Source organism: Cetorhinus maximus, chromosome 21 (assembly GCF_964194155.1).
Source record: "Cetorhinus maximus chromosome 21, sCetMax3.hap1.1, whole genome shotgun sequence".
In the NCBI taxonomy this organism is placed as follows: domain Eukaryota; kingdom Metazoa; phylum Chordata; class Chondrichthyes; order Lamniformes; family Cetorhinidae; genus Cetorhinus; species Cetorhinus maximus.
The window spans coordinates 75296231-75310883 of record NC_135899.1 but is presented as its reverse complement, the minus strand read 5'-3'; the positions used below and the strand labels follow the sequence as shown (position 1 = coordinate 75310883).

The window sequence follows — 14653 nt, the reverse complement described above, 5'->3', positions numbered from 1 at the left end:
CCCCCCAAGACCCCTTTTGCAAGATAAAAGCGAAATACTGTGGATGCTGGAAATCTGAAATAAAAACAGAAAATGCTGGAAAGATCGCAGCAGATCTGGCAGCATCTGTGAAGAGAGAAACAGAGTTAACGTTTTGAATCCGTTTGACTCTTCTTCAGAGCTGTTGGAGAGAATCACAGAACTTCTTCAAAGTAGGCATTCCTGGAAGAGATATGACAGCAAAATAAACACTAAAATAAAAGTGAAATACTGTGGATGCTGGAAATGCCCCTTTCAGATACTTCTGTCAGCCATGGCAATGTTGGTCATAAGGGCATGGGTTCAAGTTCCCCGCCAGATAATTGAGCACAAAATCTAGGCTGACTTTCTAGTACTTAGCACTACACTGAACACGGTTGAAGATGCCATCTTTCCGATGACACATTAAATTTTTGCAACCACCTGCCGTCTCAAGTGGATGTAAAAGATCCCATGGCACAACTTCAAAGAAGATCCAGGGAGTTTTCCCATGAGATCAGTTTGATACTTAACCCTCAATCAATAACGCTTCTAAAAAAACAGATAATCTGGTCTTTTACTTCATTGTTGGACCCCATCATTGTACAAGATTAGGTGCCGCTCCCTACATTTGCAGTGACTAAACTTCAAAAAGTACTGACATTCCAAAGAAGAGTCATATTTGATTCGAAATGTTAACTCTGTTTCTCTCTCTGCAGATCTGCCAGACCTGCTGAGTATTTCCAGCACTTCCTGCTTTTATTTCAGATTTCAGGTATTCACAGTATTTTGCTTTGATCAAGAAGTAATTGGCTGCAAATAAGCCGTCTGGAACATCCTGAGATTGAGAGGCTCGATCTGCTGAGCTTTTCCGCAATTTATTTTTATTTTTGATTTCCAACATTTCAAATTTTTATATTTGTTTTGTATGGGGGTGACTTATTAATGTCATACATTCCTTAAAGAGCACTACACAACTGGTGAAGCCATGCTAACGTTTCCACGCATTTAACCGTCTTTGTTAAAGGTGTGCTGTCCTTATAGAAGAGTTTGGCAAACTGTTTTGGGGATTAGCGAGGAGAAAAATCATGTGCTTTTTGTCACAAGTGACACAGATAAGGAAGTCACGGTTAAACATCAATTGCATCAATGGCAGTGGGGAATTCCTTTGACCTACTACCACTACATCTTCAGAAAGCCCCCTTCTGCCACAGTTATAGCAGTGCAATGGGACAAGCCCTCAGGAAATTCCCCAATGCTTGCTCGACAAAATTTTTTATTGCTTGTTTTGGAAGCGGAGATGGCGGTGAAAAACAAAATAAACAAATGTGGGAATAAAAATAAACTATTACCAGTAAAAGTGACCTTGGAGTTGTTGGAATGTTGTTAAAAAAAAACCCTCAGTTGGTTCACTAATGCCCCTTAGGGGAAGAAACCTGTTGCCTTTACCAGACTGGGCCAACATGTAACTTGAGTCCCACACCAAAGTGGTTGACTCTTAACTGCTCTCTAAAGTGGCCCAGTAAGACCTTCTGTTCCTGCAGCCGCCCGGGAAGAAGGTCTACCTCTATCTTCTCAGGGCAACCAGGAATGGGCAATAAATGCCAACCTTGCCAGTGAAGCCCACATCTCGAGAATGAATTTTAAAACAACAGACCGGCAATGGGCCTACTTGAAGAGCAGGGAATTTTCCTGAGGTCCTTGCCTAAATTGCGCACTAGGTCAACACCAGTGAAAACAGAGAAACAGGTCATTCAGCACATTCCTGTTGCTGGGTTCTCTGAGCAAATGCTGCTGTATTCACTTATATGATATTCACTGTTATTCAAAGCAAATCACAGCATGAATTGTCTCGAGACCATTGAGAGATAATGCTGAGGTGCAATTTTTTTACGATTATCTTTTAGGTAGGTGTCAGCTGTGGGTCAGTGGGGAGCATTCTTGTCTCTCAGTCAAAGTGCTGTGGGATCTCCCACTTGAGAGACTTGCGTACCAGATGTCAGCCAATAAGCCAGCATTGAAGGACTGCTACTCTTTCAAAAGTGTTGTCTTTTGGATGAGACATTAAAGCAAGGCCCTGTCTGCCTCCTCAGGTGGATGTAAAAGATCCCGTTAGTGGAATTTTACAGCCCCTCCTGCCAGTGGGATCTTCCGGTCCTGCCAAAGTCAATGGAGTTCTGAACAGCTCGCCGCATTTACCGGCACCACCGCGATGGGGCCATAAGATTCCGCCCCATGGCACTGCTTCGAGAAAGAGCAGCGGAGTTCCCTCAGTTGTGTCCTGGCCAGTATTTATCCCTCAAGGCGGCAACATCATCAAAATAGTGGTCATTATCAAGGTGCTGTTTATGGGAGTGTGCGCCAACTGTCTGCTGTGTTTCCCCACATTACAACAGTGACCACACTTCAAAAGCACTTCATTAGCTGGAAAGCGCTTTGGGAGTGTCTTGAAAGGCGCTATTTAAATTCAATGATCTCTTTAAATAAAAAAAACCCACAAATTATGGGTCCATAAGCCGTGATTTACCTCGACCTCTTTATTTATTTCAAAACTGTAACCTCCACTAAAGGGCCTTCGCTATTCAGCTGGGTTTTGGTAACTAGCGAAGAACGGCTACATAAATCCAAGTTTTTGTTGTTGTTGTTGTTGCTGAGTGTCCCATTAAATTTTATTTCTGGGTGTAAAAATTCTTTCTAAACTTCATTCAATCTTGGAAATATTTTTTTCCTGACACCAATTCCCCTACCCCCCCCCACCCCAAATTTTTTTGTTGTTGAGCTGAACACCTCTCTTTCTGAGCTCTTGCCCCGGTTTCGCCCTCGCCTAGTTATTCTGGGCACTGCCTGTAATGTTGAAGTTTGACACCATCTGTATTTTTTTTACGCTCGGGGACTGATCTTGCAGCGAGTGATGGGACACGCCTCCTTCTGCCCGAGAGCTTCACCACTAACTGGGGTGAAACTTTTTTTTTTAAATGTTTTGTTTTGATCCAGAACTCTCGCGTTTTATTTATCGTCGCTGAACTTTCTGTGCCTTTTTTTTTTACCGACTTATGCACCATGGGGAGAGAGGAAAACCTCGTCCGAATTGCAAAAAAGCTGGATAAAATGGTATCGAGGAAGAGTATGGTAAGGCTGATCAAACATAAGGCGGGGTGGGTGGAAAAGGCGACGGCGTGAAATTAACAAGAAATTGCTACATTTCAGGGTCGGGGCGAGTTAGTTTCTGGTGTCTTGACGACAGACAAACCTTAGTTAAAGCCCCCAAAGTCACTTTGAGTGTCGCAGGAGCAACTTTCTCGACTTGGTCGCCGGGCGGGGTGGGGGTGAAAGTTTACACAACTTTTCTGCAACGCCTCAATCGATTTTTGTCGAGCAGGTGGTTTGGGCTGTAGCCGCAGTCTCCCAAATTACTCGGTTAATGGGATCGTTCCGTGCCGCCTGGCGGGTGACGCCCTCCGGGGCGGCGTGGGGGTTTGAAACGAAACGTCAGATTCGAGCCTGGGATTTTCATTTTTATTTTAAAAAGGTAAACGAAACTGAGAGTGACACCGCAGCTTGCCAAATGTACGAACGCCGCCTTGTGACTCAAGCAGGGATATTATTAGATCGAAGCAATTAACCCTAGGAGTGCCATTCTCTTTCCAGACCAACTTCCCCTGCTCTCCCCCCCCACCCCCAGGGGGGTTGTTCTGGTGTGGAGTGCACTGTCTGAAAGGGTGGTGGGAGCACATTCACTGTTTCCAAGGAGAATTGGATAAATACCTGAAAATGAAAAATTTGACAGGGCTGTGGGGATTGGAGAGGGATACTGGGACTAATTGGGTAGCCCTTTCCAAGACCCAGCACTCGATGGGCTGAATGGCCTGCTGCTGTCATCCAAACTCTTGCACAGCGGTGGGGGGGGGCAAGGTTTGTGAGATAGCGGATGTGGCAACTTACAATGAATAAGAGACACAAGTTTAAAATTTGATGTACTATCTCCATTGTGCGACTTTCAACATATTGTAGATTCCCAACATTGAGGACGAATGAGCAATTGTGTTCATGGAAGAATGACCAAAGCCTTCCAGAGTTTTATAATTTTTAAAAAAAAGTTCTGATTTTGTTTTTATCTGAATAGGATGGTGTTCTCGATCTGCTCCAGGAACTCAGAGATGTGAAGATGACTCTGAAGTTGCTGCAGGTAATTTACTAGATAGAAACTGCCAACTGGCCGTGCCCTTTGTTCCTCTGGGAAATGCCTTGGGCCAACTCTGCAACAATTACCTAAATCCGCTCCTGCCTCAGCTCATCAGCTGCTGAAACCCTCATCTGAGCATTGTTCCCTCCAACCACGACTATTTCAGTGCTCTCCTGGCCGACTGCACCTTGTATTCTTTGCAATCTTGTGCACATTTTTAAAAAAAAACTCTGCTGTCCATTTGCTAATTCGCATGCAAGTCCCCTTCACCCATCATCCCTCCATTCACTGACCCACATTGACTCCCGCTTTGGCAATGCTTCGATTTTAAAATTCTCATTCTTGTTTCCAAATCCCTCCATGGCTTCGCTGCCTCCCTATCTCCGTAACCCACTGCAGTCCTACAAACTCCTGCGTCCTTCCAATTCTGGCCTCTCATGTATCTCCAGTTTTTGTTGCTTCACCATTGGCAGCCGTGTCATCAGCTGCCTGGACCCTGAGCCCTGGAATTCCCTCTCTAAACCTCTCTGCCTCTCTCTCCTCCTTTAATTCACACCCTAAAACCAAGCTGTTTCACCAAAGTTTTGGCCATCTGTCCTAATAATCATCTTACATGGCTCGGTGTCAAAATTTTGTTTGATAATGCTCCTATGATGTGTCTTGGGACATTTTATTACCTTAAAAGCACTTTATAAATGCAAGTTGTTGTTGTTATTGTTGCTCAATACTTTTGTGGAGGTAGCGTCTCCTCCTGGTGGCTCAGTGACTAAAAGCTAGCCAGTGTGGAACGAAAGCCACTTTTCGGGCCATTTCCAGGTGTAATTCCTGGGATGGCAGCAGGAGGTGCTGCGTTAGTCTTGGTGCCCTGGGCTATGGGGAGAAAGAGGAAACAGTGACCTTGCTTCTGATTCTGACTCACTGCTGGGAAATATGCAACCTTCAGAGGAAGACAGGATCAGACCATTCCCTGAGAGCATATAAGACTGAATATGCTCTCATTTTCCCCTTCCCCACCCCCACAGTGAGCAAATGAGGACCAATCATTGCCATTGCTCAATTGTACAGCCCTCCATCACCATTACATAAAATATACAGACAGACAATTCGGATCATCTGGTCTGTGCTGCTGTTTATACTCTACACCTGTCTTCTTCCATTCCGCCTACCTCATCTCAGTGTTTCAGAATGTTTTTGTACTCTCTTTTTTCTCAAGCACTGGTCTAGGTTCCTTTTTGAAAGCAGAGCAGATATTGGATAGTGGGAAAGGGCTAAGTGTAGGCAAAGGACGGCCACGCTTGCTTGAACGAGGCTTCAAAGACGAGCAACATGAAACTCAAGGTTGTGGCACAGATTTATCTAGATTTCAATGCCATTTTCTGCAGGCACTTTAATAAAGATGAACTGTACCAGTAGGCAGTATGCAAAATTCAATTGAGTTGGATTCCTGGCATTCCAGCACACACTCAACATAATGGCTTTCCAAGTCCTCAGGATCCTTCATTTCACAGCCAATCAGCTATTTTGAGTTTATGGAATCAAAGAAATTTACAGCTGGGAAGAAGGCCATTTGGCCCATTGTATCCCTGCTGGCTGACAAGGAGCCACCCAGTTAGTAGTCACTGTTGTAATGTATGGAAATGCTAGGTGTATTCTCTTGTGTAATGCACTAGCACTTGGGGCGAGGGGTGGTGGAGGGTTACTATACTACACTACATCCAGGTTCCAGCTCTACATTTGACTGCTCCCTTCCCTTTCCGGAACCCTTCCAAAAATATTATTTATTCTATATCAATAACCAGTGAAAGATCAGCTACATTTATCAAACCCAACTCAATTTTCTACAGCATGTTGGCTGAGATCAGTGAATCTTCTGGGTCTTTGGAGGTAGGGAGTGTGTAGGGGAGTATACAATAATGTTCAAAGCCATGTATATTGTAAAGATGGAAACAGTTAAATTGAGCTCTTGAACCAGGTCCCAGTCCATATTGCTAACATATGTTCAGCTCCCACTTTGGAGGCTGCAGAACTTGCAATTCTGCCAAAAACTGTTTGGCTAAACACTTTTCTTGTACTGGGTGCATTGCTTTGAAATAAGCTTGAGCTTTAATTCACAATAAGAAAAAAAACTGTTCACAATTTAACATAGTGAACAATCCCAACAAGGACTATTGTAGACAATGGGAAGATTCCCAGTAGGTGCAGGGGAAAGCTGCACTTGTGAGGCTGAGAGTAAAGTTGGTCGTCACTGGGACAGTGCAAAGGAACCTTTAACCTGAATGAGCTTTCGTAAACCCGAGCTGAGACAGGATGCAAATAAGTTGCAAAGTTTCCCAGTCTTTGGGTCTTAATGAAGGCAACTGCACCTGTACCTCATTCTCCCCCACCCACCACTCCAAAGCAACTTTCAATTGCAAAGAATGAAGGGTTGATGCCGGGTGGAAATGAATTGGCAGAGGTTAGTATGGTGAACAGTATGCTGCAAGACAAAAGCTTTACAGACTTGGCCCAGTAAAGCTCAAATTCGTGGATGAAAGGGATCCTTCTGCAGCCAGACTGAAATGATTCTTTGCTCATGAAATCTGCACCCACATCATCAATGCAGGAATATGTACCAGTGATATGTACCAGTGTGCACCTGGAAGGAGAGCCCTTTGGGCTCTGCTGAGATGGCCTGCTGTTCTGATCTGGTTTCCAGCCATTGCCTGGCTTCACAACAAGATATTTGCTGAGGTGGCCTGCATCTGACTCTGAATTCTTACAGATGGATAATAAATGCAACCCTGTTGGCTAAATCCCAAGAACAATACCATACATATCCTCGTATTAGTGTTCCTGCCCCTCTAGGATTACCCTGGAGTTTTCAGGAATTGAATTTTCAATTGCTGAAAGCAAGCCCAAGGTAAAAAATGATAGGAGCATTAAAAATATTTTTTTCTCAATTTTTCTATTAATACTTCACTAGTTAGAAACATTTTTTTGGAAATTTTTGGGATAGAGAAGGCTTTTTCTCTAGGTGGGAGGTCATGTGATGAAACCTCCAAGAATATGTTTAGTGTGAGTTGGTAACCCTATCATGCATGTGTAAAGGTTCTGGTGCTGTTTGCACAGTGAACAAAACTACATCCGGTTGGTTTGCTGAACCTGGTTAGAACTTTGATTTTAATCTAACTTGCTGCGATTGTATCTGCTACTTACTACAATGTCAGTGAAATTCCTGTGTGTCAGCTGCGGAATAATTGAGTCGTCCCAATTGAGTTAGACCTCCCTCTTTATCTTTGACTAGAGTACAAGAATCGGGATGTCCGTAAATGCAATGCGTAAGCACAGCACAGATGAAGAAGTCATCACGCTAGCTAAAATCCTCATCAAAAACTGGAAGAAGCTTCTCGGTAAGGCAAAGCCATATTCCATGCAGGAACCTAACTGTTATAAGTGTATGTTATCTACAAAAGTAAGGCAGTCCCTGAAAGCTACAAATCCATGTTGGGAATGTCATATGTCCATTACCCATGTTTGTACAACACATTTGATAATTCACTTCATTTATTATTGAAGAAGCATTAATCTTCAACTCAAATAACAATGTACACAGTAATATATGTCAACCTCACGTTTAATCACCTGACGTGTGAGGATTTAATAAAGACCCATGAAGGGGTCTCCAAGCTATGGCTCAGTAAGTAACACTGTTGCATCTGAGTTACGAGGTAGTAGGCTCAAGCCCCATTGCAGCGTACAAAATCTAGGCTGGTACTCCAGTGCAGTATGGAGGGAGTGTTGCACGGTTGAAGATGTTATATTTTGGATGAGTTGTCAAACCCTCTTGGGTGACATAAAAGACCCCGATGGCACTATTTTGAAAATGAGCAGAGGAATTCTTCCTGTTGTCCTGGTTAATATTTACCCCTCAACTAACCACTAAAAGAGATTACCTGCTCATTATCTATCATATTGTTATTTGTGGGCAAATTGTCTGCTGGGTATCTTACATTCCAGCAGTGACTACAGCTCAAAAGTACAACTTCAGGATGTCCCAGAGTGCTTTACAGCCAATGAAGTGGTTTTGAGGTGTAGTCTTCATTGTAATGTAGGAAATGAAGCTGCCAATTTTTCATGCAGCAAGGTCCCACTAACCATGATGTGACAATGACTCCCATGCTAGTTGAAAGCTTTACTGAGGGAATTTTGAATTGTTTGATGAAAAATTAAGCCAAAGTCCATTCTTGTGAGTTCAGGTGGATGTTGAAGATGTCATGGCATTAATCAAAGAAATGCAGACAGCTTTTCCAGCGACCTGGCCAACACTCCTCCCTCGCTGTGTGAAAAATAGCTACCATGTTTGCCTGCAAAAACAACAGATGCGGATTAAAATCGTTTATTGTATATAAAGATGTTTCTGAGAGATATAACCAGATGCTATGTATAAATGCAAGTTCTCATTTTTTTGAGATAACATCCCACGTTCCCTGAAAGTTCATTATTGTAAAAGGATTAAATTATGAGGACAGGTTGCATAGACTGAGCTTGTAGTTTCTTGAGTTTTTAAAAAATTCATTCCTGGGATGTGAGCGTCATTGGCAAGGCCAGCCCATCCTCGTTGCCATTCTATAGAATATTATTGGGTGATCTAATTGACGTGTTTAAAATGATTAAAGAAGTTAACAGGGTAAATAGTGAGAAACTTTCTTCTGGCTGGGTTGGGGGTGGGGGTGTGTGTCCAGAGCAAGGGGGAGAAACCTTAAAATTAGAGCTGGGGAGTGATATCACAGAGCGTTCCTTTATACACCAGATTAGTAGAAATCTGGAACAGTTCTTCACTTCCCAAAAAGCTGTTGAGGCTGGGGGTCAATGGGAAATTTCAAAATTGAGTTTGATGGATTTTTGTTAGGCAAGGAAATTAAGAATTATGGAACCAAAGTGTGTTGATGAGGTTAAGACATGGATCAGCGATGATCTAATTGAATGGAAGGACATGCTTGTGGGCTAATTGGCTTTCTCCTATTCCTACGTATGCAATTTGAATGTTCCAAATGCTTTTGCCTTCACATCCCTCATTGAACAGATCATTCAAAAAAATTATAACTTTCAGTAATTGTATGCCTCCTCACCAGAAGTGTCACTTCCTATTGTCATGGTTTTTGGTCACATTTTTTCTGTCAACATTTTGCAATGTCAATTGTCATAATGAGGTTGCAGGCTGTGCGCACCACATGGCTCTTCAATACAATTCTGGAGCCTCTCCCTTGCAAACATGTTACTATAGCTTATATATGAAAAGACTTTATATTCATCAACTGATTATAGGGAGCACCTCTAGTTGGTCTTAACTTTGAAACAAAAACAGAAATACCTGGAAAAACTCAGCAGGTCTGGCAGCATCGGCGGAGAAGAACAAAGTTGACGTTTCGAGTCCTCATGACCCTTCAACAGAACTAAGTAAAAATAGGAGAGGGGTGAAATATAAGCGGTTTAAGGTGGGGGGGGGGAGGGGGGAGAAGTGTGGGGTGGGGGGTGGGGGGTGGTTGTAGGGACAAGCAAGCAGTGATAGGAGCAGATAACCAAAAGTTGTCACAGACAAAAGTACAAAGAGGTGTTTAAGGTGGTGATATTATCTAAAAGAATGTGCTAATTAAGAATGGATTGCAGGACACGCAAGGTACAGATAGCTCTAGTGGGGGTGGGGTGAAATAAGACTAAAAGGGCATAAAAGGTATAGATTTAAAAATAATGGAAATTGATGGGAAAAGAAAAATCTATATAAATTATTGGAAAAACACAAAAGGGAGGGGGAAGAAACGGAAAGGGGGTGGGGATGGAGGAGGGAGTGGAAGATCTGAAGTTGTTGAACTCAATATTCAGTCCGGAAGGCTGTAAAGTGCCGAGTCGGAAGATGAGGTGCTGTTCCTCCAGTTTGCGTTGAACTTCACTGGAACAATGCAGCAAGCCAAGGACAGACATGTGGGCAAGAGAGCAGAGTGGAGTGTTAAAATGGCAAGCGACAGGGAGGTCTGGGTCATTCTTGCGGACTAACCGAAGGTGTTCTGCAAAGCGGTCGCCCAGTCTGCGTTTGGTCTCTCCAATGTAGAGGAAACTGCATTGGGAGCAACGAATGCAGTAGACTAAGTTGGGGGAAATGCAAGTGAAATGCTGCTTCACTTGAAAGGAGTGTGTGGGCCCTTGGACGGTGAGGAGAGAGGAAGTGAAGGGGCAGGTGTTGCATATTTTGCATATGCACGGGGAGGTGCTGTAGGTGGGGGTTGAGGAGTAGGGGGTGATGGAGGAGTAGACCAGGGTGTCATGGAGGGAACGATCCCTACGGAATGCTGCCAGGGGGGGTGAAGGGAAGATGTGTTTGGTGGTGGCATCATGCTGGAGTTGGTGGAAATGGCGGAGGATGATCCTTTGAATGCGGAGGCTGGTGGGATGATAAGTGAGGACAAGGGGGACCCTATCATGTTTCTGGGAGGGAGGAGAAGGCGTGAGGGCGGATGCGCGGGAGATGGGCCAGACACGGTTGAGGGCCCTGTCAACTACCGTGGGTGGAAAACCTCGGTTAAGGAAGAAGGAGGACATGTCAGAGGAACTGTTTTTGAAGGTAGCATCGTCAGAACAGATGCGACGGAGGCGAAGGAACTGAGAGAATGGGATGGAGTCCTTACAGGAAGCAGGGTGTGAGGAGCTGTAGTCGAGGTAGCTGTGGGAGTCAGTAGGCTTGTAATGGATATTGGTGGACAGTCTATCACCAGAAATTGAGACAGAGAGATCAAGGAAGGGAAGGGAAGTGTCAGAGATGGACCATGTGAAAATGATGGAGGGGTGGAGATTGGAAGCAAAATTAATAAATTTTTCCAGGTCCCGACGAGAGCATGAAGCAGCACCGAAGTAATCATCGATGTACCGGAGAATGGGTTGTGGGAGGGAGCCAGAGTAGGACTGGAACAAGGAATGTTCCACATACCCCATAAAGAGACAGGCATAGCTGGGGCCCATGCGGGTACCCATAGCCACACCTTTTATTTGGAGGAAGTGAGAGGAGTTAAAGGAGAAATTGTTCAGTGTGAGAACAAGTTCAGCCAGAAGGCGGAGAGCAGTGGTGGATGGGGATTGTTCGGGCCTCTATTCGAGGAAGAAGCTGACAGCCTTCAGACCATCCTGGTGGGGGATGGAGGTGTAGAGGGATTGGACGTCCATGGTGAAGAGGAGGCGGTTGGGGCCAGGGAACTGGAAATTGTTGATGTGACATAAGGTGTCAGAGGAATCACGGATGTAGGTGGGAAGGGACTGGACAAGGGGAGAGAGAAGGGAGTCCAGATAACGAGAAATGAGTTCCGTGGGGCAGGAATAGGCTGACACGATCGGTCTGCCGGGACAGTCCTGTTTGTGGATTTTGGGTAGGAGGTAGAAGCGGGCCATCCGAGGTTGGGCGACTATCATGTTGGAAGCTGTGGGAGGAAGATCTCCAGAGGAGATGAGGTGAGGTGATGAGGTGAGGTTATTTTAGTCTTAACTTTGCTTCTCACTAATATACCTGGTTCTATTGATTACATGTGGACTCACTGTAAACACCAAGAAGGCATTAAAAAGGTATCTCAATACTTTTTCTTTCAGCCTCAGAAATTCCAATTGTTCACAAGACTGAGAAAACAGCAGGGAAAGAGGATGAGAAGAAAGATACGTCACCAACAGTGTCCCCAGCACCCCAGAAACATTCAAAAGAGAAATATGTGGAGAGGTAAAGGGACAGGCTATCATCCTGCACTGTATTGTCATGATAAAGTAACAATAGAAACATAGAAAATAGGAGCAGGAGTAGGCCATTCGGACAATGACAGGTACACCAGTAACGAGAAGTCATAGATTTAATATAATTGTCAAAAAGATCAGAGTGGAATTGAGAATTATTTTTCACGCAATGGGTTATTACGACTTGGAATGCACCAACTGAAAGTATCAGATTCAACAAGAACTTTGGAAAGGCAGTTGGACATGTGCTTGCTGCTATAAATTCTGAGTGTCATGAATATGCTCTTAAATAAATGGTTTCCCCAGATGCGTGGGCTGGAGCACTAAAACGAAAATGATTTTCCTGCACTATATACTTTTAATGTCATTTACTGTAGATTGTGGCCTATTGTCAACCTTTGAAGCCTCAAAACGGGGGTGGGGGTCAACTTGTATGCCAAGTATAAAATGTGTGGGTGCTTGCCATTTTGAAATGTGTGGGGAGAAAAAACACCAGTAATTAGTAATAAGTTAATGTGGAATGGTTTATTGAACTAAGTAATTCTACAAATATACCTTTAAACACAATCAAAGCATTTTAAGACCTATCAAATTCATTGTCTTTGGCATCTAATGCAGAGTTCATTGAATTCATTCTGAGTCACTTAGGCCATGGCATCAATGTAAAGACCCCACTCTGGATCAAATGTGGTACTTTTGGTTTCATAACCATCCCTCCACAACAAACCATCTTCCTCTCCATCCATTGAATTGGATAGTCCACACTTTTTGAACAACCTGATGATACTTTGTGCACTATGACTATTCCACGATTAGGTGACAAAACCACACAAAACATCAAGCAGGGTAGCACGCACATGCCACTCTTTGGGAAGGTGTTTTCTCCATTAGCCATCCACCTATTTCAATTGCCACATACATGATCCTTAAATGGTTTGTTGAGGCACACATCCAAAAGTTGAACTACGAATTTTACACTCCCTGGTTTGACTGCAATGTGGGTGCTATTTCTTTGCAGGTGCCTCTTGATTTCATCAGTTATATGGGATCTGAACATGTCCCACATTAATACGCTCTGTTCTTTGCATAAGTCATTGGGATACCTATTCCACACATTATTGACCCACAACTTCACCCCACTCTTATCCATCCAACTGTTGTCATTGACATGCACAAAAACTCCTGCAGGGAACTTGGTTTTCAGCATGGTTTTACATTTGAAAATTACCAAAGCTTTAGTTTTGTTCAGTCAGCCATGCAGTCTCATAGCACTTTGAATCATGTCTTCTCATCTCTCGTGGTTTTCAGTAGAACTGTTTTTGAATCTTTCCACTCCATAGTTTGATTGCTGAGCATATTGAAATTTATGTTTCATCCATATTGCCGAGGTGACTTAATGAATGCTTGTGTTTTTGTGGCTGTCTAATGATGAATCGCTGGAAATTGTTAATTTTGGCATTGAGGTCTTTTGCTAGGTTTTGAGCTGTCTTGGTCTCCTGCCGCAACAATATTTTTGTTCCATAAAACAGCTACACAAAATAGCCATTGCTCTGAAATCTTTGCTGGACTCAGCATTTGGATTTGGCTCACTGAAGTGCATATATATTGGTTGCATTTCTGGTAATGATTTAAAAATTCTGGCGATTTTTGAGGGCCCATTCCGATACATGCATCTCAAGATCAGGCCGGTGGCCGGTCCCTATTCTCATGGCGCATTTGGTTTCGGGCGTCTCCTTCAGGGTGGATTCCTTTTTCCATTCTCGCTCCAGTGACACGGAATTCCCTCGCTGCAGCACAGTTATCTGATGAGTGAGCACATGTTATGACTTTTAGCTTGAAATCAGCTTCATACTTCACTCGTTTTGTTGGAAGTCTCATTTCTCTTTGTTGTTTGCACTCTCTGGGTGTGTCTTAAACTCCCGCGCAACTTCGCAACGCAGCCCGTAACACCTGCTTTATCCCCTGCGCCTAGTTATAAGTTAATTAAAACATACATTTGTGGGGTGAAAAATTGAGGCTGACTACTTCTGCGAGTAGTAGCATGACGTGGCTGAAAAGGAGGGGTCGACTTATATGCCGAGTATTTGCACAAGCATGATCCTTGGGGCCAGAAAAATGGGGTCATCTTATAAGCCGGGTCGATTTATATGCTGGAATCTATGGTAACGCAATTATTGTACTGCCATCTGTCTACATAAGAAATAGCAGCAGGAGTGGGCTACCCCACCTCTTCACCCTGCTTTGCTGATCAATAAAATTATGGTCGAACTTCTACACTTACCCTCCCTATCCCCATATCCCTTGAGTCCATTCGTTCCCAAAAATCTATCCATCTTAGTTTAGGCCCTAAGGTCTGGAATTCTCTCCCTAAACTTCTCCACTGCTTTATCGTTCTCTCCTCCTTTAAGACAGTCCTTAAAACCCACCTCTTTTCCCAAGCTTTTGGTCACCATAGTTTCCTTATGTAGCTCAAATTCCTCATGTAGTCAAATTAGAAACATAGAAACATAGAAAATAGGAGCAGGAGTAGGACATTTGGCCCTTCGAGCCTGCTCTGCCATTCAATATGATCATGGCTGACCCTCTATCTCAACGCCATACTCCCACGCTCTCCCCATACTCCTTGACGCCTTTAGAGTCCAGAAATCTATCTGTTTCCTCCTTAAGTATATTCAGTGACTTGGCCTCCACAGCCCCTCTGTGGTAGAGAATTCCACAGGTCCACCACCC

At 43.8% G+C, this 14653-nt stretch overlaps 2 protein-coding genes across 3 annotated transcripts in view; both read left to right on the top strand.

Moving 5' to 3' along the window:
• LOC144696002 (arf-GAP with SH3 domain, ANK repeat and PH domain-containing protein 2-like) overlaps positions 1–14653 on the top strand; it is a 158936-nt gene that overhangs the window by 105616 nt on the left and 38667 nt on the right. The window lies entirely within an intron of this gene.
• Positions 2886–14653, top strand: part of tcea3 (transcription elongation factor A (SII), 3) — a 30133-nt gene continuing 18365 nt past the window's right edge. Inside the window, exons 1-4 of one of the 2 annotated variants that reach the window (XM_078567166.1) lie at positions 2886–3126; positions 4121–4183; positions 7464–7569; positions 11789–11912. In XM_078567166.1, coding sequence (XP_078423292.1) covers positions 3058–3126; positions 4121–4183; positions 7464–7569; positions 11789–11912 — 362 coding nt within the window. In that variant the 5' untranslated portion in view covers positions 2886–3057. The remainder of the gene's footprint in view (positions 3127–4120; positions 4184–7463; positions 7570–11788; positions 11913–14653) is intronic. The other variant, XM_078567167.1, reaches the window with a different exon arrangement.